At 42.0% G+C, this 21873-nt stretch overlaps 1 protein-coding gene across 2 annotated transcripts in view; it reads left to right on the plus strand.

The window, feature by feature from the left end:
- Window positions 1–387: 387 nt before the first annotated feature.
- LOC118893298 (regulator of G protein signaling 7 binding protein) overlaps window positions 388–21873 on the plus strand; it is a 117704-nt gene continuing 96218 nt past the window's right edge. The window contains exons 1-2 of one of the 2 annotated variants that reach the window (XM_036848675.1): window positions 388–1244; window positions 2158–2324. In XM_036848675.1, coding sequence (XP_036704570.1) covers window positions 1080–1244; window positions 2158–2324 — 332 coding nt within the window. In that variant the 5' untranslated portion in view covers window positions 388–1079. The remainder of the gene's footprint in view (window positions 1245–2157; window positions 2325–21873) is intronic. The other variant, XM_036848676.1, reaches the window with a different exon arrangement.

Raw genomic sequence — 21873 nt, forward strand, 5'->3', positions numbered from 1 at the left:
TGCTGCAGGTTTCTCTCCCGGCACATGGTGAACATAGACAAAAACAAAAACACCACCACCACAACAAAACTCCCGGAAACAAAGCTATTTTTAAAAACTGTTATCAAGAGATCTTCCTTCTGAGGCAAGAACCTTACTCCCTCCTCGTTGGGCTTTACTAATCTGTGGCCCCGGAATGTGTTGGAAGGTGAGGGCCTCAAGGCCACACTGGTTGATCTGAAATCCGTGTTTATGTCCCAGCATGTGGCAATGTGCTCCACTCTGATGACACTTTTCGTTTCTAATAATAGAGCAGATGAAGTAATATTGCAATTGATGTTCCCGGGGATTTGATTGGATAAGTGCATAAACCCTGGAGGGGGAAGGGGGTTGTATGGACGGATCACATTAGTATTCCTGTCCTATCAATGTGCGGGGCCGCGAACAACGTCAGCCGGACCGATTCCCTGCGTCTGCCGGTCCCGCCACGGATTCATTAGGGATCCTCAAACAGATGAGCCCCGTGGAGACGAGGAATCAAGACAACGGATTAGAGCCAATTGCCTGCTTCGGGGACTGCCAGCCTTTCCAGGCCTGGTGACGGGGGAGGGAGGAGATAGACGAACGGAGCGCCGCTGCGGGAAGACACCCGAAGCTAGAGCGACAATCTCCCCCTGACCGCCCTCCCCTCCACCTGGCAGCGCAGGCTTTGAAAGCTGCTCACCCATCTGAATGGAAACTAGGAACCGCCGGGCGGCGTGTTCCTTCTTGCCCAGCCTCGCGATCCATGCCGAGGGGAAGGCAGTGCGAGCCCGCGCCAGCGTCCAGCTCCCGGGACAGGGCCGGCAGTGCTGCTGAGCGGAACTTGACCGAGCTCCTTCCTCGCTGCTAGTGGAAGCGATGCTGCACGGCACAGCCAGCGCTTCCCCGGCTCTCCTTCAAGCTGAAGGTTACCCACCCGCGCAGCCAGTCCCAAGCCTGTGAGCGCCGCGCCTCGGGTCCCGGCTCCGGCTGCTTGGCGGCGGCGCGCAGGGCAACTACCTGGCCGCCCGCGCCGGGGCGCACTGCACCAGCGGCTTCGGCTTGGTGGATGTGTATGCATGAGTTCTGCACCGAATGGGCGCAAAAAGCGCCCCAGCCGGTCCACCCGCTCCTCAATCTTCCAGATCAGCAAGCCCCCGCTGCAGAGCCGGGATTGGGAGCGCAGGGGCAGCGGCTCCGAGAGCGCCCACAAGACCCAACGAGCCCTGGACGATTGCAAGATGGTAGGTGGAAAATGCGCCTCCTTTTTTTTTTTTTTTTTTTTTTTTTTTTGGAGAGGTGGGGGAATCGTGTACGTTAATCTTTCGCCTGAGTGCCAGGAACTCCGCCACCCTCAGCTCCTCCATGCCGGTCACGTGCACATGCACTATTTTTAAATCTGCAGTCCCCCAGATTCGCGGTGACACCCGGGTCGTAATGGCCCCGCCAAGAAGTGCCGCGGAAAGGGTCTTGGGGTCAGCGGCTGTAGGTCGTGCCTCTACCCCCTCGGAGAATGGCAGATACGAAAGACACGGTAAACTGGCTGGCTCACCAGGGAGGGAGGGGTTGAGTAGGTAAGAGTGCTGCTTTGTGGGGACACAGTAGCAAACAAACCCAAATAGAGTGCACGGGGCTCTGCGGAGGGGACGAAGGTTCCAGCTCAGACGCTGTAGCCGGTCTTCCCGTCAAGCTCGGAGCCCAGCCGGAGCGGTTCAGTGGTCCGGCAGGAGGTGAATGGTTTGCCTAATATAACCCACCTTCGGCCTTTGTCCCCAGGCCAGTTCAAATCCACATCCCAGCTGTGGTAGAGGGGAGACTTCTATGGGAGAGTTCCCAGCATCACTCTCTAGTTACCTGGGAGTGGCATGGTAGCTCTCCAAATATGCTCTGGCTCTTCAGAAACTGAGTCTGAACGGGTGGCGGCAAGTAGGTCTGGAAACAGAGCTTCCATGACGAGACGTACCGATGAAAAATAAACACTTGCTTTGGATGAAGAGAATTTACATCTTTGTGCCCCAATCTTTAAACAATCTGTAGGCTCTTTAGCAGGAGATTTGGGGAGGTGGCTCAGGGGTCAGCGAAAGCCTCTGTTTAGGTACTCAAAATAGGAAACTTCCTGATCAGTGTCTTATGAAAGAAACTCGCTCTCTTTTCCAGCTTGTCCAAGAGTTCAACACGCAAGTGGCCCTGTACCGAGAACTGGTCATTTCTATCGGGGACGTCTCTGTCAGCTGCCCCTCACTCAGGGCGGAAATGCACAAGACAAGAACCAAAGGCTGTGAAATGGCCCGCCAGGCACACCAAAAACTTGCTGCCATCTCAGGGTAGGAGACTCTTGGCATTATTTGGTAATTCATATACATGATGTGTGCATGCTGGCAGATATTTATGGTGACCAAGGCCTGAGAGATGTTCTCTGCAAATGTGAGGTTTTAACCAATCACCCCAAGATCAGGATTTTCTAGAGAGCTATGAACAGACTATAGACAAAATTATAATCCAAAAGCTGTGTGATTCTTATATATGTATTGAATATTTGGGTTATTAAGTGATTTTTTTAAAAAATTAACTTTCAATATGCTGGCCACATGTTGGAATTTGGGGCTTAAAATGTTTTTGCAGAATGTTTGGGCACCAAACTGAAGTTAAATCATCATGCCTCAAGATTATTTTGTCATCTGCTGCTAAACATCTACTGCACAAAAGTCCTGTGCAGTAGGGGGAAAATCTTTGCTAAATCCCAGATTTACTAAACTTTTTACACCATGAGATAAATTCCTATGACATCATTTAAAATAAAATCCCTAAAATAAAGTCTTGGATATAAATTACTCTCTTTACTGTAGTGTATGAAAGGGAAGTTTTAACATGAGAAAAGCTTTTTAAAGATTGGGGAAATTCACAAATCTAACTAAATTTAAGCTTTTTGTGCCCCCCCAAATTATTTTTATTTCTTTTTATCACATTTATGGATTCTCATGCCTATTTTAGGTGATAAGACAGTGAGTGAAAACTTCTCTCCTGAGACCGCACTCACTCCTTCCCGATCTCTCAATAGTGGGAGAAAAGTTAGTCCTGGATTTTGTTAACAGTTCCTATTTTCAGATAAGTACAGAGAGCAAGGAAACACAGGAATCCTTATGCAGATACATTGATTTAAGTGTTTGATTCGGTCTGGATATAGCTTTTATCTATTTGTCTTCATGAGTATGGTTTTATCACAGTAGAAGTTCTAGTTAGTCAGACTCTCCTGATAATGTTGCAGATTGATCACTTGTAGGAATTATATCTAATTTACTTTTTTGAAAGAATCACTCTTTGTTATCTTTAACGCCATTAATATGTATAGTGACAATTATTAGTATATAAAGATTAGAAAACCATATGTTGCCTCTCTTAATAACTAGCCTACATTTGACAACAGGCATTTTACATGATGAAAAATGATTCGCTGTGCTAACCTCCTGGAAGTGAGAGATACATAAAATACATTGCAAACCTATTTAATTTAGTAGAAATACTGAAAAGTATTATCCTTTTCTGTTTTAACTGTTATACTATACTTAACAGGAAGTAAATCTGGGAGTGAACCTAGGAGGTGGAAAGGAATTAAGTGTTTAAGGAATTTGGGGAAGAAATGCAGCTGTGATAAATCTCAGAGAAGAAGAGAGAAAAACAATCAGGAACACAAAAGGGAATCGTGGTGGACTGAAAACTGTGGAGAAACAATGATTCAGAAGGAAAAAGAGGGCTCAGGGCTAAGGAACTGCATCTATGTAAACTCTGTGTCTAAGAGTGTATGGTGTGGTTATATCCAGAGTTCCTTTAACTTGGAACTCAATTTGATATGTTCTAATCAGAGAAGATGCACTGGAGAAATGAACAAGGAGTTCAATTTAGTCTATTCTGCTACACACATGAAATTCAGGTTCTTCTAAAGGTTTAGGAAAGAAAGAGTCTGAAACTATTGGCTAAAAGTTGAGTTTTGAGGATTTGAGGTGAACTTTATGAATTCAGGGGGTTATAGCCCTTTACTACTTACTTACATGTTATCTGAGGGTTGATGTTATTGGGGGCAGTTTTATAAGAATTAGTGGGAAAATAGGTTGTTCTTAGAGCCTTGCAAAAGTAAGGCCAACTCTGTAGAATGTTCTAGAGTAGAATTTGAAACATTTTCCTCCTTAAAATAACAATGAAATACAGCTTAACCTTCTTTCTAAAAAATGACAGCAATATTGAAGGAAATCCCTTTAGCTCCTCACCATCTGGGCTCCATTAATGATGGATGTGATTGCCCTTGGCGGAATTCCATTCCTGATATTACTAGTTATGTGGGCTCTCATTTCAAGCTTCATGTGAAGGCTGGTAGGGAGGCTGTAGGATTCACTTTACAATTTGATGCAGGGGTAAGAAAACAATGATTCCTGGGGAATGTAGACAGAAAGACTAAATTTCTTGACTGCCCATTGTTTGCTGGCAAAATCCATTTAGTTGATAGAATAATCCTCTGAGGGAGGGATTAGTATCCTTATTCTACAAATGGGTCTTAGAGAGGTTAAGGAAATTGCCCAAAGACACACAACTAAGAAGTGGTACAACTTTGATTTGGCCCCAGGTTTACATGCGTCTGAAATCTGTGAACTTTCCTCCATATAATGCTGCCATTCAAAAAGGTGTCACGTAAAAAAACAAAGTACTGAGACGTGCTAATGTATAGATGAACCTCCAAAAGAGTACACAAAATGGAAGAAGCCAGTCACAAAATACCAAGTATTATATGATTCCATTTATATGAAATGCTCAGAGAAAGCAAATCTATAAGAAACAGAAAGTTTAGTGGTTGAGTAGGGCTTGGGGTGGGAACAGGGTGTGAGTGCAAATGAGCTTGAGGTATCTTTTTGGGGTGATGGAAATGATTCAAATTTGAATTGTGGTGATGCTTGTACAACTGTATGTTTTCTGAAAATCAATGAATCATTCAATCAATGATTGAAATCAATCAAATTCACTTAAAATGAGTGAATTTTATGGTATGTAAAGGATACCTCAATAAATGTTTTTAAAAAGGTATGATCACCATCAAAAAGGTATGATGAACACTTGACTTTCATTGGCTTTATTCTTTTCTACATATGTAGCTTTTAGTGAAAGGGATACGAGCTACAGGGATGGGATAAAGTAAATCTTGGCTCTCCATGCATTCATCAAGATGCCTGCCTGATAGTGATCATCTAAGCACCAATGCGTTGTTCTTTGTAGGAATACAGGTGGGGGGAAAGGCAGGACTTGAAGGAGTAAATGAATTCTCTCATTTCTTACCAACACAGACCACTGCTTTCTTCTCTACCACCTGGCTCTGGGGCCAGAGGAAGAAGGCAGGGTTGAAAGTGGACAGGGTAAAAAGAAAATGAGGCAAGATAAACAGAGAGGAAGAGAAAAAACAGAGTTAGGATTAAACCACACAGGTAGCGCATGGCATTGTGAGACCTCTCTATTGAGACCCACAACTTCATCATCCCTAAGGTCTTTAACATTTTAATGTCTCTGAATTTACAGTTCATTTTACAATGGATGATGCATCATATTGAGTGGCAGCATCTTTTCTTTCCTAATGGTACATAAAACAGTGGTGTTTCTTACAATGGATGATGTCTAAATTTAATAAAATACAGTTTGGGTTAAAAGTAAAAAAAAAAGAATTAAGCCAGAAATGCTACATCCCTTTCATCCCTGACCAGTTGAAACTCTGAAGGAATGGTGACCACAAAAGAAGAAAACTCGGACTGTGTTTCTCACTAGCTGACCCTGGGTAAGAAGACCATCTTCACAGATACAATCGAAACAATTTATCAAATTGTGTTTAGATCAGCAGAAGTTCAGGTACAGCCTTTTCTTTCAAAGGCATTGGATGTTTTCTGGTCAGAGCCAGCCAGCTGAATCCAAAGTCTCCTCTGAATGGCTTGATTTACCACAGTTATTGTACCTTCACCATGCTGATCCTCTCCTAGGCATTAAAGCTAAGAGGGGCACTGCTCAATGTTTCTGTGTATGTGTGTGTGCACACACATGCACCTATGTGTGTGCACATGCACACACATCAGGGGTAGGAAGTTGTCTGGACCCTGTCTCCTTGGACTTCCCTCCAAAAATGACTTCTGAGACCCCTTTGAAGAATCCCTAAGGCTCCATGATACAGAGAGTACTGATTTAGCAAAATATCCTTGTTTTATGTTTGAGGAATCTGAGATTTGGAGGATTTAAAGTGACAACTTGGTCGAGTGTACATGAGGATTTTACAGTCAGGCAAACCGGGGCTGAATACCATCGTTGCTGACCTTGATGGAATTACTTACTCTCTAAATCTCAATTCCCTTATCTGTAAACTAGTTGTCATGCTCACTCCTGGGGTAGTTGAGAGGATTTAGGGAGCCAGGTGGGTGAAGCCTACCCTGACAGGGGTACTCTGCCAGTCCCAGGCTGCTCTAAGACTGGAACCCAGGTTTCATGCTCTCTGGTCTAGTGCCTGTTCTATCAACCGCACCATCTCCTGAGAGTGAAGAGAGAAAAGTACAGCAATATAAGCTAGGAGGGCCCAGAAGAACCAATATCCTCCAGCAAACCCCAGGAGTTTATGCTATGGCTGGTGGGCTGGTTATTAGGAGTCCTTTTCCTTTGCTGATGTGGTACCTTTGTTGCACTGGATATTCACACCATGACCTTCTGTTAGTGGCTGCTGATTAGAGTGAAAGTGAGGTTTGAGTATGCTAATGTGAGAGGCAATATAGCTGTCGTGGCAAAGAGCATTGACTCTAAATCAGATTAGACCTGGATAAAATCCTGGTTTTACCACTTACTAGGGATACATGTGTACTGATATTGCAAATTGCTTCACAGGGTGGTAAACGGCAGTGTGGCACAGTGGTTAAGTATATAGACTTTGGCGCTAGACTGCCAGTGTTCAAATCTCAGCCTTACCACTCATAAATAGTGTGACCTTGGGCAAAGATGCTGCCTCTCTCTGCCTCAATTTCTTAATCAGCAAAATAGGGCTAATACATAATGGGACCAAATCATACAGTATTCTGAGGATTGAGTAAAGTAACATACAGGAAGCGCTTAGAAGACTGCCTAGCATACAGCAAATGCTATTATTAAGTTCAGATTAGTGTTACTGTAATTACTAATAAGACATTTAAAATTCAGGTGGTCAAGATACATTTATATAAAAAAAAATCTGCCCCTCAAATATTTTACAAATAAATATTTTAGCTGAAATACATTTTTGTTTACTTTGGTTTCTTACATTATGTTCTGAGGAATTTTCTCGGTTGAAACTTCCCAGATGGCTACCAAAAGGCCTCTTCTTTAATATCTTAAAAGCAATATGGAGATGTGAAGGTTCAAAACTAGTTAAGTTTAGAAATACTTTCTTGGTATAAATCAACCTAGATTCTTCATAAATCATAATGTTTACAAAACCTTTTGGCCTAGCTCTGGTATAAGCTATGTGGACAAGCTTATGCCATTGGACAAGACTGTTAAATTCTCTGTACACCTCAATAATTGAATTGAATGATTTCTGAGTTGTCCGGCTTCATCATTCTAGTGTTCTATGTTAATTCGTGTAGAATCACATAGATTTTGTTTACAGAACTGAGCTATGAAAAAATCAGCACGTGCAGGAAGTTTGATGATTGAAGTCCAGAAATAATTTGTCAGGATGTGAACATACTATCATCACAAGGAGAATCTTAATCTCCTAATGGCTTCCGGGAACAATATAATGATTATCCTAGGGATCCATACCCACAGATTTTAGGTTTTTCCTTTCAGCAATTATTTTCCTGGCCAGCCATGTCTGTGTTTTTCTCCTTTCTCCTTGCATCTCTCCTTGTGTTTTTTCTTCTATTTTTTTGGTCTATTTTAGTTTTGTTTGATTCTTATTTGACTTTTCTGCTCTGTATTTTTCCAGTCCCCCTTTTTGTCCATTCCCTGTCGTGTTTGCTAGGATGTTGAAATGGGAGAGAGAGAATACAGAACTGCAGCTTAGTCAGTGATGCTTCCTCTCAGCACTTTGGCTGAGACTGCAGCAATTACGTGGGGTGGTAGAGAGCGGAAGGAGTATTTGTTGACCGTCGAGGCAGCTCACTCAGCTTTCTTTAATCCACATGATGGAGGAGGCCTGAGGTATAGTAAAATAAGCCTGGTTGGCAAGCATGCCAAGCCACCTACACTGTCCTTTATGTTTCCTTCCTATTGCAGGTGTTTGGGTTTTTAAATTTTAACTCTCCCTGGTCAAATAGTGAAAGGTGAGTTATATCTGCACCAAAAGAATATGCTATCCATCTGAGATAATGATGGGAGAACAATTCTGTGTTAGTTTTCTAGGGCTATAGTAACAGAGTACCACAAACTGAGTAGCTTAAACAGCAGAAAGTTCTCGTCTCACAGTTCTCGAGGCTAGAAGTCCAAGATCAAGGTAAGGCAGGGTTGGTTCCTTCTGAGGGCTGGGAGGAAGAATCTGTTCCTGTCTCTAGCTTCTAGTGGTTTGCTAGCAATCTTGGTGTTTCTTGGCTTGTTGAAGTATCTCTGCCTCCATCTTCACATGTTCTTCTGTGTGAGTGTGTGTCCAAATTTTCCCTTTTATAAGGACAGCAGTCTTACTGAATTAGGGGCCCACTCTACTGTACCAGTATGACCTCACGCTAACTTAACTAATTACATCTGCACCAACCTATTTCCAAATAAGGTCACATTCTGAAATGCTGAGTGTCAGAATTTCAACATATGAATTTGGAGGGTGGGGAGAAGAAAGTTCCACCCATAGCAAATTCCCTTCACCCATCTGCAGTAGAAAACACACTTCAGGTTGTTTGTTTCGCCCAGTGGGGATGGAGTTTTGCCCAACACTATCTACATACTTTCTCAACACTTTTGCACACAGACTTCCCAACACCCAGTGTTTTATCATTTGCAAGACTGTAGCTCATATTAGGGGTGGGGTTTGTGACCATGGAATAGAATGCTTTCTGTGTGAAATGGATGTGTTCACAAAGAATTCCCAATATGGTTAGCACTTTGCTATAAACAGTTTAATTACTGGTGTCTGAAGGTGGAGCAAAATCCAACTGCCAAAGAGAATGTTAGGAGGAGGAATAGATGCACCTACAATCCACACGTAGGACGTTCACTTTCTCTGGTCTGCGTGGCCAGAAGTGATTAGGTGGTGGTCCCTCCGTGGTGCTGATTCTGTTGCTTCAGGGCCGTAGCATACTCAGGAGCAAGTGACAAAGGACTGTCTTACACCAAATTAAAGAAGCGTGCTATTCTTATCAAACAAACTAAATGTGATAGGGAATCTAGATACATGGTCTCCCACTGCCAGTTGAAGTTTAGCCTTTTTATGTTTTGAACAGATCTAATGACTTTCACCTTGTTAGAGCTTTCTAATAGATGTTCCAATTAGAGGGAAAATTAAACCTAAAACAAACTCTAGGAAACTCATCATCACTTTATTATTTATACCATGAAGTACAAGAGAGCAAGGCTGTGTTTCATTCATGTTTGCACCAAGTGCCAAGCTCGTGAGGAAATGTGCATCTTGTTTGTTCATTAAGTTTACTTGGTATTTTTAAATCTATTCTTAAAAGACACTGTGTTATATACTTCAATTTAAAAATCAACTATACTTCCCTGGTGGTGCAGTGGTTAAGAATCTGCCTGCCAATGCAGGGGACATGGGTTCAAGCCCTGGTCCAGGAAGATCCCACATGCCACGGAGCAACTAAGCCCGTGCACCACAACTACTGAGCCCGCGTGCCTAGAGCCTATGCTCTGCAACAAGAGAAGCCACCGCAATGAGAAGCCTGCGCACCGGAACAAAGAGTAGCCCCCATTCGTTGCAACTAGAGAAAGCCCGTGCGCACCAACGAAGACACAACACAGCCAACAAATAAATAAATTAAAATTTTAAAAGAACAATAAAACAGAAAATGTTGACGAGGAAAAAAAGAAACTGTGTCTTGACACAGACACACACTTTAGTAAAAAAGGAGCAAATACATTAGCTTACATTTTATATTTCTATTACATTTGACTGTTATTTCTTTCTGGTTTGTAACTATAAAACCAATAGGTTGGTTTTTAAATGAGAGGACTTGAAGAGCACACTTAAGATTGTTTTCTGAGGCATACGTGTTCCTTATTATAAGAAATTAGTGGGCAATGTGTATTTTAGAATTACTCAGAAGGTAATCATGTTTGAGGTTATTTGATAAAATATCACCCTAACATCTGCTAGGTGGCTTTATATTGAATAGCTAAATAACCATTTTCTACTGAGGTCATTTTTTAAAAACCATTCTTTAAACTTTAAGACTTGAAAGTTTAGATGTGCCTCATCCAAAAAGATATCTACATAAAGCAAGCTCCAGAGCAGTAACTAAACCACCAGTCAGTTCATTTATTTCCTCTGCTCTAGAAGACATGACTTTTTTTAAAAAGGAAAAATCTCATGAAAAACATTTAATTGCTTGTCTATATACATATTTACACATATGTATATTGCTTGTTCATATACACGTATTTAGATATATTTATAAGCAAATACTAAAATTTGTGAAATAGACTCTTGCTAGGATAATGTGTCTAAGCTTTTAAACAGAAGTGTTGATTTAGCAAATGTTTCCAATCTAATGGAAAACTCTAGATACAATCAGGTTAACAAAAATTACATTTGCAGGTGTAGATAAACAGTAAACTAATAATCTACAGCAATTTAACTGAGTTCGAGCAAAAGGGGGAAGTGCATGCCAACCCAGAAGTCATCAAACCCCTAGTGTATTATTCAGTCACTAAAAATAAGTATCTTAAAGTCCCCCTCAGTCTTATTCTGTCAGTTAGTAAGTCCTGTAGTATTTTATCTTTTTCAATGTCTATTGTATCTTCCCCTTTTTCCCCCATTTCTGTGGCCGCCCACTTAGTTCAGAATCATGTCCCCTCAGGCCACCAACTATTGTAGTATCTCCCAGTTGTTCTCCTCACCACCAGTCTCTCACCTCTTCTTTTCAACTTATTCACTAGATCCAGACTAATCCTCCTAACACTCTCATCTGATCTTGTCACTTCTTTGCTTTAAAACTTCCAAAGATGTCCCATTGCCTAAAGCAGTGTTTCTTCACATGTGTTCCCTGCGTTGCCCGTCTCAGAATCACCTGGGGTGCCCTCGGACCGAAAGAACCAAAATTCTGGGGAATGAGCCCTGAAAATCCAATTTTTTTAACAAGCACCACCCCATCCCCCAGGAGATTCTTGAACTTGCTAAATATGAGGCCTGTCAGCCTGAAGCAGTGATTCTCAACCTGGGCTGCACACTGCAATCACCCAGGAAACTTTAAAACATTGTCGATGTTTGAATTCTATCCCTAGAGTTTCTGATTTAAATGATCTGGGAGGCAGCCTGGGCATTGGGATATTTTTTAAAGCTCCCCAAGTGAGCGTTTGTATAAAAATGGATTACATTTAGCTACACTGAACAAAAAATTCAAAGACACCAGTGTTTTATTCTCTCACAGAAAAGAAGCCCTAGAACGGCCAATTCGGAACCGGTGTGCTGGCTCCAGGAAATCAGCATTTCTGTCACCCACTCTTTGTTTATGTCTTCCATCCTCAATCTGACTTTATGATGTGAGATTACTATAGGAGCTACAGCCATGAGTCCCAGTTCCAGACTGGAAGAAAGGATGAAGGGGGAAAGCCACGCTTCCCAGCTGGGTGTGCTCTTTTTGAGCAGACCCAAACAAAACTTCTTCCAGAACTGCATCATATGGTCACATCTAACTACAAGGGAGACTAGGAAATGTATTCTTTTATCACTGCCACCTTAAATAAAAGGAGGACTTTATTACTAAGGAAAAGAGAGAGAGCAGATATCGGGAAACAACTAACGAACTCTGTCCCCAGCCTGTATTCCCAGACTTAACTTTTACTATTTAACTTGTAAACGCTTTACTTACTCAAACTAGTCTGCTTTTTATTCCTTAAGGGTGTGTAACAGGATGGCCCTAGTCTATGAGTCTACATCTATGGTTTTTATATGAAAAAGCAGATTCTAGCTATTAAAAGAAATAATTTACTCTCCTAAATGTCAAGGTCTTACTTGCAGTCTCATTGCCTGCCATGCTCCTCACACTGAAATTCAGAGCAGATGGAAGGGTCCCAAAGGGATTAAGAAAATTTTGCTGTTTTTAAATGGACCCATGGAAAAGATTAGAGGTTCAGGAACCACTTGGGAGGACAGGAAGTCAGGCAAGGTGCCTTTGAAAGGGCTTGAGTATAATTTTCACAAAGCAGGATGTGAAATAGGATAGGGGCCTGTTAGGAGGATAAGTAGTGGCACTCAAGAAATCAATTTCTAAAAATCTACCAGAGATTGAGTGGGACTCTTCTTTTAAAAAATAAATTTAAGCTTTCTTTTAAATCAAAGAAAAAAATCCCATCAACGAGTTAAAATCTGTCATAACAGGAATAAAAGGGAGGGAGGCAAGGTTTTCTGGATATGGGGATAAGACGATCTGTGATCAAGATTATGAGTTTATTAAAAGAAATGGAACTTGAAATTCATTATCTCATGTAAACAATGTTATATCCAGTAGTCAGGACATAAATGGTATTTAATCCATAATTTCCTAAATTATAAACCTATTCAACACATATGACAGTATATTCGATGGGGAAATATATTCATTTCCAACTCTGGAAGTCATCTTCCTTTCTGGGAACCTATTCATAGAGCACCCACCATATGCCACATGCTTTTCTAGGTGCTGGAGACATAGCAGTTCTGAAATAGAGAAGGGCCCTGCATTCATGGTGAGGATAATCAAGAAGTGCTATGGTCTGAAGATTTGTGTCCCCACAAAATGTGTATGTTGAAATCCTAATGCCCAGTGTGATGATACTGGTAGGTGGGCCTTTGGGAGGTACTGAAGCCATGAGGGTGGAGCCCTCATGAATGGGATTAGTGTGCTAATAAAAAAAGGTTCCAGAAATATCCCTCACCCCTTCCACCATGTGTGGACACAGAAAGAGGACACTAGCTATGAACCAGGCAGAAGGCTCTCACCAAACATGACCAAGCTTGTGCCTTGATCTCAGACTTCCTAGCCTCCAAAACTGTGAGAAATAAATTTCTGTTGTTTTTAAGCCACCCAGTCTGTGGTATTTTGTTATAGCAGCCTGAATGGACAAAGACAAAAAGAAACATGCAAAGGATAGAGCATTTCAGAGAGTGATAAAAGCAATGAAGAAAATAAAATTGGATAGTATTATTAAAGAATGATGGATGCAATGTGGTGACATCTGAGAAGGTGGCGTTCTAAGTTGATATCTGACTTTGAGAAGGGACAGTCATGTGATCATCTAAGAGAAAAACATTTCAGGCAGAAGGAATAGCAAGTGTAAAGGTCCTAAAATGAAGTGACCTTGGCAGGTCTGAAGAAAAGAAAGGAGACTAGATTTTCAGTTTGGAATTGTCTTCAGCTGCAAGTAACATAGACCAGATTTTAGTGACATCCATACATAAAGGTTTATTTTCTCACATAATTATAAACCCAGGGATAGGGGATAGCACACATTGCTTCATGGTTTAAAGATATCAGGCCTGAGATTTCTATAATCAGGCCTTTTCCTCTAGGTCCCAAGATTGCTGCTTCACCTCCAGAAATTCTGTCCATGCTCCCAGCAAGTAGGAAGGACAGATAGCAAAAGGCAAAAACATAAGACAATTGTGTCCCTTTTAAAAGAGCTTTCTCAGAAGGCTCGCACGGCAACTTCCATGAACATCTTGTTGACCAGGACCGTGTCTTGTGGCTTTCTTGGCTACAAGTTTCATGATCTGATTTACATATATCTCTCTCCATACTAGCTGTCTAGTGAGGACAAAAATTTCCCAATCTGTAAGCCAAAGTGATGCTTCCTGAGGCCTCGGATAGGGGAACTTTAGCAAGGCTGGGGAGACAGGAAGGGTAGGGAGCTTGGATGTGAGAAGTGAGCAAAGGGGTGCTAGAGGGGGAGAAAGTAGTGAGAGGAGATGCCCTAGCATCCACCTCTCCTTCCTGCCCATTTCCTTCTTGGTTTATCGGTCCATCCATTTCTTCATTAAACATTGAACACCTACTATGGGCCAGCCACTGTGCTAGGCTCTGGAAGTATAAAGATAAATACAACACAGCTCCTGCCCTTTGAGGAGCTCATCACCTAGCATCTGTGTAAGACAGACATGTAAACAAATCATTGCAAAACAGTGCGATCACTGCTACAATAGAAATATGTGGATGATATAGGAGAGGCATAAAGGAGGCGGCAATCAGCTCTGCCTGGGTGGGTGTAGCCAGGAAAGACAACTTCATAAAGGACAGGACGCCACTTGGACTGAGCTTTGAGAGCAACGAGCAGTGTACTTTCGCTTTTATTTGTGTAGCCTTGGGCTTCCTGCCATGAGCAAACTTTAAGGGATGCTATTTGTCTGTCTTGAGCCAAGGGGAAGCAGAAATAGGAGTTTAAATGTGCTGAGAACCAACTGTGTGCTATACCCTTTGCATACATTCCTTCATGATTAAATGAGTTCATCTGAAATAATATTTACTTAGAACCCAGTGAGATAATGTTTTAAAGTGAGATATGTTGGCTAAGAAATGCATTTACCTACAAGTAACAGAAACTAGCCCCTAGTGGCCTAATCAGAGGCCACTCTGTAGGTAGGTGGGAGCTGGGATTATTTCACAAGTTGGAGCATGTCAGGACAGTGGTCCTAGGGATTCTTGTGGTCCTAGTGACTTGTCCCTTGTGGTTCCAAGATAGTGGCCCCATCCAGAGCCAATAAAACACCAGGGCTGACTCTTGATTCTAGATGAAGCATGCCTCACCTGGAAGTTTTCCAAAGCACCCATACTGCTAAATATTTTTTAAATTTCCATTTTTTAGTACATTTAGTTCAGAAAGTTGAGGCCTTTGGTCAAGATATTGGGTGGGGCTGGGGTTTGAACACCGGTCTCTCTGTTGCCAGAGTCTTTATTCTTGACACTACACTGGGCTGTTTTGTTTCCCCAGACGGCCCCTTCCTTTCTTGGAGAGGCCCCAGGACTGGCCGACCTGCTTTCCTTCCCTTCCACTGTCACAAAGTATTATTTCCACTCCGAGTCTCTCTCCTTCCCTGGACTCACTTCAGCACGAGGGCCTCTTCAGCCGGCACACAGCTGATTTGAGGGTTTTTAAGGTTTCCTCAGCTAGTAAGGAGAGGAAAACAGGCAGGCAGGAAAAAAATAACACAATTATGGCCTTGCTGAAGCTGCCAGTGGAATGTGAATGGATCTCGGCTCTGCATTCTCGGGGCCTCAGCACTTCTCTCCGGGCCCTCAATTTTTCAGACTTCCTCTCTCAGTACTGTGTCTATCTCAAATTGCTCCATCCTTGAGCACCTACTTTCTTGTTTGTTTGCCTACATAAGTCCTAGAAATGTTGGACCCAGGTCAAGGTAGGCTGAATTCTGGGTTTCAAGAACCGACCTGCTTCTTCCCAGCAGAAGACATTTGAGGAGGAGGAGGACACTCCATTACCACAGTGACACTGACCGCCCAGCTCCACTCCAAGACATCAGTGAGCACAGGGGTGAAAAGAGAAATGGAGGGGAGGGTGAGGAGTGGTATCCAGGGCTAGAGGGGCTCAGAGGAGAGAGAGCTTCCCACTGGCTGATGGGAACACTCAAGAAAGTAACATTGAGGCTGGGTGAAAAGTTGGGAAGGACTCATCGGTGACAAGAATGGAAAGAGATTTCCAGACTAGTCTCAAAACATCACTTCTTTAAATACCCAAATCTTGTCAATAAACCCACAAGAGGTCCTGCTTTCCCGCAAATGGAGTTTAAAATCATAATACATAGTAATTATCTAAATTGCCCTCTTTGTGGGATTTCTAGTTTTCAGCCAGAATGATGGCTTGTTAGAGCTTCAGGCTCTGAGTTTCAGGCCCTTTTATTCCCTTAGTGGGTCTAATTTTGAAGCATTCAAATTTGGCTTGGAATTCTTATTTCCATTCTTGCCATCCACTCCCTGAGCTGAGGAATTTTGCGAAGCTGATGGTTTTTTCTCTCTCAGATATTCATTATCAGTATACAGATAATTTTCGATTTTTTATCTTCATATTCCTATTAGTCCATTACTATGAAAATTCCTATTTGTCTTAGAATTAAAGAATAAACCATTCCCCCTCACCCTCACCAAAATATTTCTGATGTAGGAAAAATTTAGGTAGAAAATAGAAATTAATTCCTAAAATTACCTCTGGTGTATAATCATGTATAATTCATGCTTCTTGAATTATACACGTCAAACATTTGGGGGGTTTGTGTCATTATTTCTGTTTAAAGGGGAATTATTTGAAAAAAAAAAAAAATCCACTCCTGTCTGTCCTGTTCTGCTGTAAGAAGAAGCAGATGTGGTAAGAAATGAGTATTGGGAAAGTGAGCAAGGATACATCACCTGAAGAGTCTTGTTCTTGTTCTTACTAGCACTTTATTAACTTTTATAAAGATCTATTTGTTTTGGTTTTGTGATAATCCGCATCTGGGTCCTGCTCAAAAATAGTGGCAGATGTAGAAAGACCTTCTCTCTGAGGACCACAGCAGAGTTTTCACTCCCAAATGAGCTATATGAGGCGAATGTAAATGATCAGAATCTGTCTGTGCTTGTGATTTGGGGATGTACAGTTTGGATGAGAACAGCCGTCCTCACCATGGAAGAGAGAAACACGACTGAGAGGTGAGTGGAAAATCTTTCCCAAACTGGGCGTATTAGGATTCTCCAGAGAAACAGCAACAAGCAGGAGTGTGTGAGCAGGGGCTGGGGGCTGTAATATAAAATGAGGAATTGGCTCACACAATTATGTCTGGAGGCGGAGCAGTCCCACGATTTGCCATCTGCAAGCTGGAGACCCAGGAAAGCCAGTGGTATAATTCACTCAGAGTCCAAAGACCTGAGAACCAGGGTAACCAATGCTGTGAGTCCCAATCTGAGAGCAGGAGGGGACTGATGTCCTAGCTCAACAATCAGGCAGAGAGAGAGAGAGAATTCAACCTTCTTGCACCGTTTTGTTCTATTTGAGCCCTCAAGGGATTGAATGGTGCCCACCCACACTGGAGAGGACCACCTGCTTCACTTGGTCTGCCAATTGAAATGCTAATCTCTTCCAGAAACGCCCTCACAAACACACCCAGAAACAGTGTTTAAACACATATCTGGGCATCCTGTGGTCCAGTCAAGTTGACACATAAAATTAATCATTACACTGGGTCAGTTGCCTTGACCATGGGAGATGGCTGAAAGCCCCAGAATTCATAATTCTCTGAGAGTAGCTGTGAGGAGATCACCTGTGGACATTTGAGAAGACTTCTCTCTGTGCACAGGGAGAGGAGAGAGTTGAGGTGGCTCCTGTCCGTCAGCACATAGTCAGGAATCAGGACTCAATCGGCCCTCACCTGAGAGTACACAGTGTTTAAAGGAGACGGCTGTATCTTCCAAGCTGGGTGACTTCCATGAACATTTTTTGCCATACACCATGTTCTCTTACTATCTGAAGTTTGAGCTCAAATGGCTGCATCTGTTTGCGTACTGTACCATCATTGAATAATGAGGAAACATGCTCAGATTATTTTAGGCCACAGCATGTACCATAATGCAAAATCACTCAGCAAATGTTCCCTCCAGAAAACAAGCCCTATCAACTATTTTTATATTCATGCATTCAATCTTTTGTTTTCTGAGGAGGAAATATGTTTTAAGCTACCAAGTCTGTTCAGACTCAGAGTAGCTTGAAATTATTCTCGAAATTTTCGTATTAGGTTACTGTACAGGCACCATGGTAGACCTGATGTGAAAATGTGAAGCGAGTTAAAATATCTATTTAGGTGTAATCTTTCCAAAAGACATGTCGTCACAGTTCATTTGGGGAAAATCTTGCTTCATGGTTCACCTTTATAAAGACAATCTCCAACTTCTGAGAAAGAAATGCTGTGGGATGTGAGGGGGGAAGAGGCAGAAAAGGGGAATGATTCAGCTGGAAAAGAGGAAAGAAAATAGGGAAGGAGGAAGTAATTAGTTCTTTGGGAACTATGCTGATTAAGGAGTTGGCACTGCCAGGGGATAAAGGAATGAAGCTAAAGGGGAAAGAAAAGGGAAAATGCAGTTGTAGGATTGGAGGCAGTGTGCAATTCAAGGTCTCCAAACCCAGATCCATCAGAGGCCAGAGAGGCGATGTGAAAAAGTGAAGCGGGTCAGGTGGGGTGCTGGTGGTCTGGGAAGCCCATGCCTGTGGGTCTGAAGCAGGCTGCCACACAAGCTCCACCGATTACTGATTCCCATGCGGAAAGATGGGCCAAATGTGCCATACTTGTGGCTTTTTTTTTCTTAAGAGCATCCATGAATTCATGTTTGTGTGTGAAATATGATTTTTAAAAGTTGGCCAACAGAAAAAAGTCTGCCGACTGAAAGTGGCCCTCAGCCATTAGTGTCTACCTCTGTTAATTAGCACGCACTTGCTTGCTCAGAATATTTGCAGATCAGTGGATGTGAACAATTAGAGAGATGCCAGGATGTCTTACCATTTTCTGTTTATGTTAGTAACTGTATCCCCTTCTTAATTTCTTTGTTGCTTTCCGAATAGCACATTGTGGAGTATTAAAACTTGTCAATACCTGTCACCTCAATAAACAAAAACAAACCCCCCTGCAAAAAAAACACCCTACCAAATATAGAAAAAAAACAGAGATATATATTTTGGCCTTGAATTGTTAGTTAATGAAGGTTAAACATATTTAATTAGCCTTAGGAACATGTTAAACATTTTTGGACTTGAACCTAAGAAATTACAATATTTGTACATGTGTCCTGAAGTCAAATTGCTTGAAAGATCCTCTCTTTTGCTAAGACAGTTATTTAAATTATCATATTACACATTACTCTTTCATATCACACAGGACCCATTGATCTTATTAGGATCAAGATCAAGACAAATAGCCTGTCAGACATATAACAGAGTCTGAGTTCTACATGAAAATTAAATATAGGACATACATATTTTACTTTATCTAAATGAGATCCTAAGGGGGGAAAATACTCTCTTAACCTGATTTTGTATTATTTATATGATTTAGTATCTAGTAGGATTTAACTGAAAGAGGATGTGGTATACGAAATAGTGACAAATGTCAATTTGCACAAAAGAGTTTAGGCCATTTCTAGATAGCTATTTCTGAATTCCCAGCAAAGAGTATCATTCTCTGATCAGTTTTCTCTGCTTATGAGTGTGGAACCTACATCAAACATTTCCTTTAACTCAATGTGTCCCTTCCAGACTCAAGATTTAATGTAGCCCAGTGGATCATCCATTCTTCTCTTGCCCTTCCCCCTGCCCACCCCTCCCTCCCTCAAGCAGTTGGAAGAACAATTACTGGGGCTCATAATCCATCCCAGGTGGTCTTATGAAGACTGTTCCCCTGCCTATCATTGCAGGGGTTCTTTGTGCCTACACCTTTAGAGCTAAAGTGGGTGCTGTCTAATATTCTAGTATTTCCTGATTTCTTGGAGCCTTAGAGGCCCCTGAGAGGTGCACTTACCCTTTACTAAATAAACAGAACCCCTGTCATGATGGATATCCACTGCTTTACAGGATGCAAAATGCTTCCACAAATATTAAGTCATTTAATCTTTTTTATACTTCTCTGAGCTGGAATTATTATCCCTATTTTATGTATGAGGAAACTGAAGCTCTGAGAGGTGAAGTGACTTGTCTTTGGCCAGAGAGCATGCAAGTGGCAGAGCTGGAATGAGAAGCCAGGTCTCCTGCCCTCGAGTCCATGATCCTGTCCACCGCCCCCCAGGTACCACTCTCCAATCATCCTGTTATTTGTCTCTAAGGAATTTCTGGAGAATCAGAGCTGAGACCATGGAGATTCTTCTCTCTCTTGTAAATGGACATGCATCACCTCCATTTGTAAATGTTTCCTTATTTCCCTTCAGCTGGCGTTCGGATGTATTATACAGATCTGAGGAATCCAGATCATAGGCAGGACAGCAGGGAGTCCCCAGGGACAAATCCACGATAAGGAAGGAAGAATCTGGCACTTTTCTGTAATTTCTAAGAGAGTAGTATTCTTGATATAGCGTGGTCCCTAAACTCTTTCCAACCCAGGCCCTGGGATAGAACCTGTGGCTTTGAACTGAAAGCTAAATCATTAAATGCTAGAGTTTTGCAGTCCAACTAACTTTGCTTCCAGATGTTTCTCCAAATAAATAGAAGACATAGCAAACAGTCTTTCTCTAACTTTCAATCTCTGACCTGCTGGAATGATGGGTGAGCTTCACTTTCCCCAGCCTCAGGATACAATCAATTTCCAACTCCACTGCAGCCAGAAAGAGGCCATGGCAGTGATGGCCAGTTTTAGTTCGATTGGCGCCTTTGTGGGATAGTTGGGACCTGGGGCAACAAAGCCTCAGGCCAGCTTACTATGCCAGTGAGCAACTAATGTGACTGTTTAGACACCTACCAGTATTTTCCAGAAACACAACCCTGGGGTTCCTGGAGTTGCCTCGGGAGGCTGGCTGCAGCCACACAGCTGGCAGAATCAGAGCCTCTGAGATCTCAGGGCTAATTCGAAAGGGCTTTGTAACTGTGAGTACATGAAGACACTCACAGTTCCCTCAGGCTGCAGCTCCTCATTTGCCCTCCAGCCCTCCCCCTGTACCGGCTCTAAAGCAAACATTCAAAGCTGTCTAAAACCTGAGCAGTTACAAGAATATGCACTTGTCTTTCAGCTTTCAGGACCAAATGCCCCATGAAAATTGACTAAGAAGTCACCAGAGTAACATACTCGAGTGCTATTAGCTCAAGAAAGAAAAAGTTAATTGTAGGATGTTTCGCGTTCCCCCTTTAACTTGCACAAGTGAATGCTGAGAGGATCCCAGAACACGTCTCTCTGTGCTCTTGATTCTAGAAGCCCCACAGTGTCAAGCAGTGGTTCTAACTCTGCTGCACATTAGACTTCCTGGAGGAGTTTTTGAAGATACTGATACCTGGATTCCACACCCCAGATCAATTACATCAGAATGTCTCAGCGTGAGGTCTGGACAGAATATTTTTTAAAATTTCTGCAAGGTTCAGAACCACTGGTGTAGAGGAATGAGGCCCAGACTGGTAGTCAGTTTAGAATTTCAGCCAAGCTTTCAACTGAGTAATTTTGATCAATCCCTTCCCTACTCTGAGCTGTAGTTTTCATATCATTTCTAAGTTTCCTTCAAGCTGCAAAAACATGTGTCTGTACGTTACAGAATCACTTGTCATGGTCAAAAATGAGGAATGATCTAAATATCCAATAGAGGATTAATTAAATGAAAAACAATACACCCAGGTGCTGGAATACTGTGCAAACACTGAAAATGACAGTAAGTGGAAAAAGCAGATTATAAAACAGTTTTACAGTATGACCCCATTTTTGAAAAAAGAAATGAAAATTATACAGCTAGATATAATTGCAAAGATATGCACCAAAACCTTTACAGTTTTTCCTTTCTGGATAAATTATTTTCATTTTCTTTTTTATATACCTGTGTTTTCTAAATATTCCATATTAAACATTAAGGGGGAAAATCAACTCACATGTCAAGCCTTGAATATCCGTTTTGAACATAGCTGTAGAAAATCTCAAAAATAATTATATTCGTCTATATGGAATTCTAGCTCTTCTATTTATTGGGCAGATATATGCAAAAACCTGATGGCTTTGCTTGTCCTCTACGTTACCTTCAAAACTGTACTAGCTTTAGA

Source organism: Balaenoptera musculus, chromosome 3 (genome assembly GCF_009873245.2).
Source record: "Balaenoptera musculus isolate JJ_BM4_2016_0621 chromosome 3, mBalMus1.pri.v3, whole genome shotgun sequence".
NCBI lineage: Eukaryota > Metazoa > Chordata > Mammalia > Artiodactyla > Balaenopteridae > Balaenoptera > Balaenoptera musculus.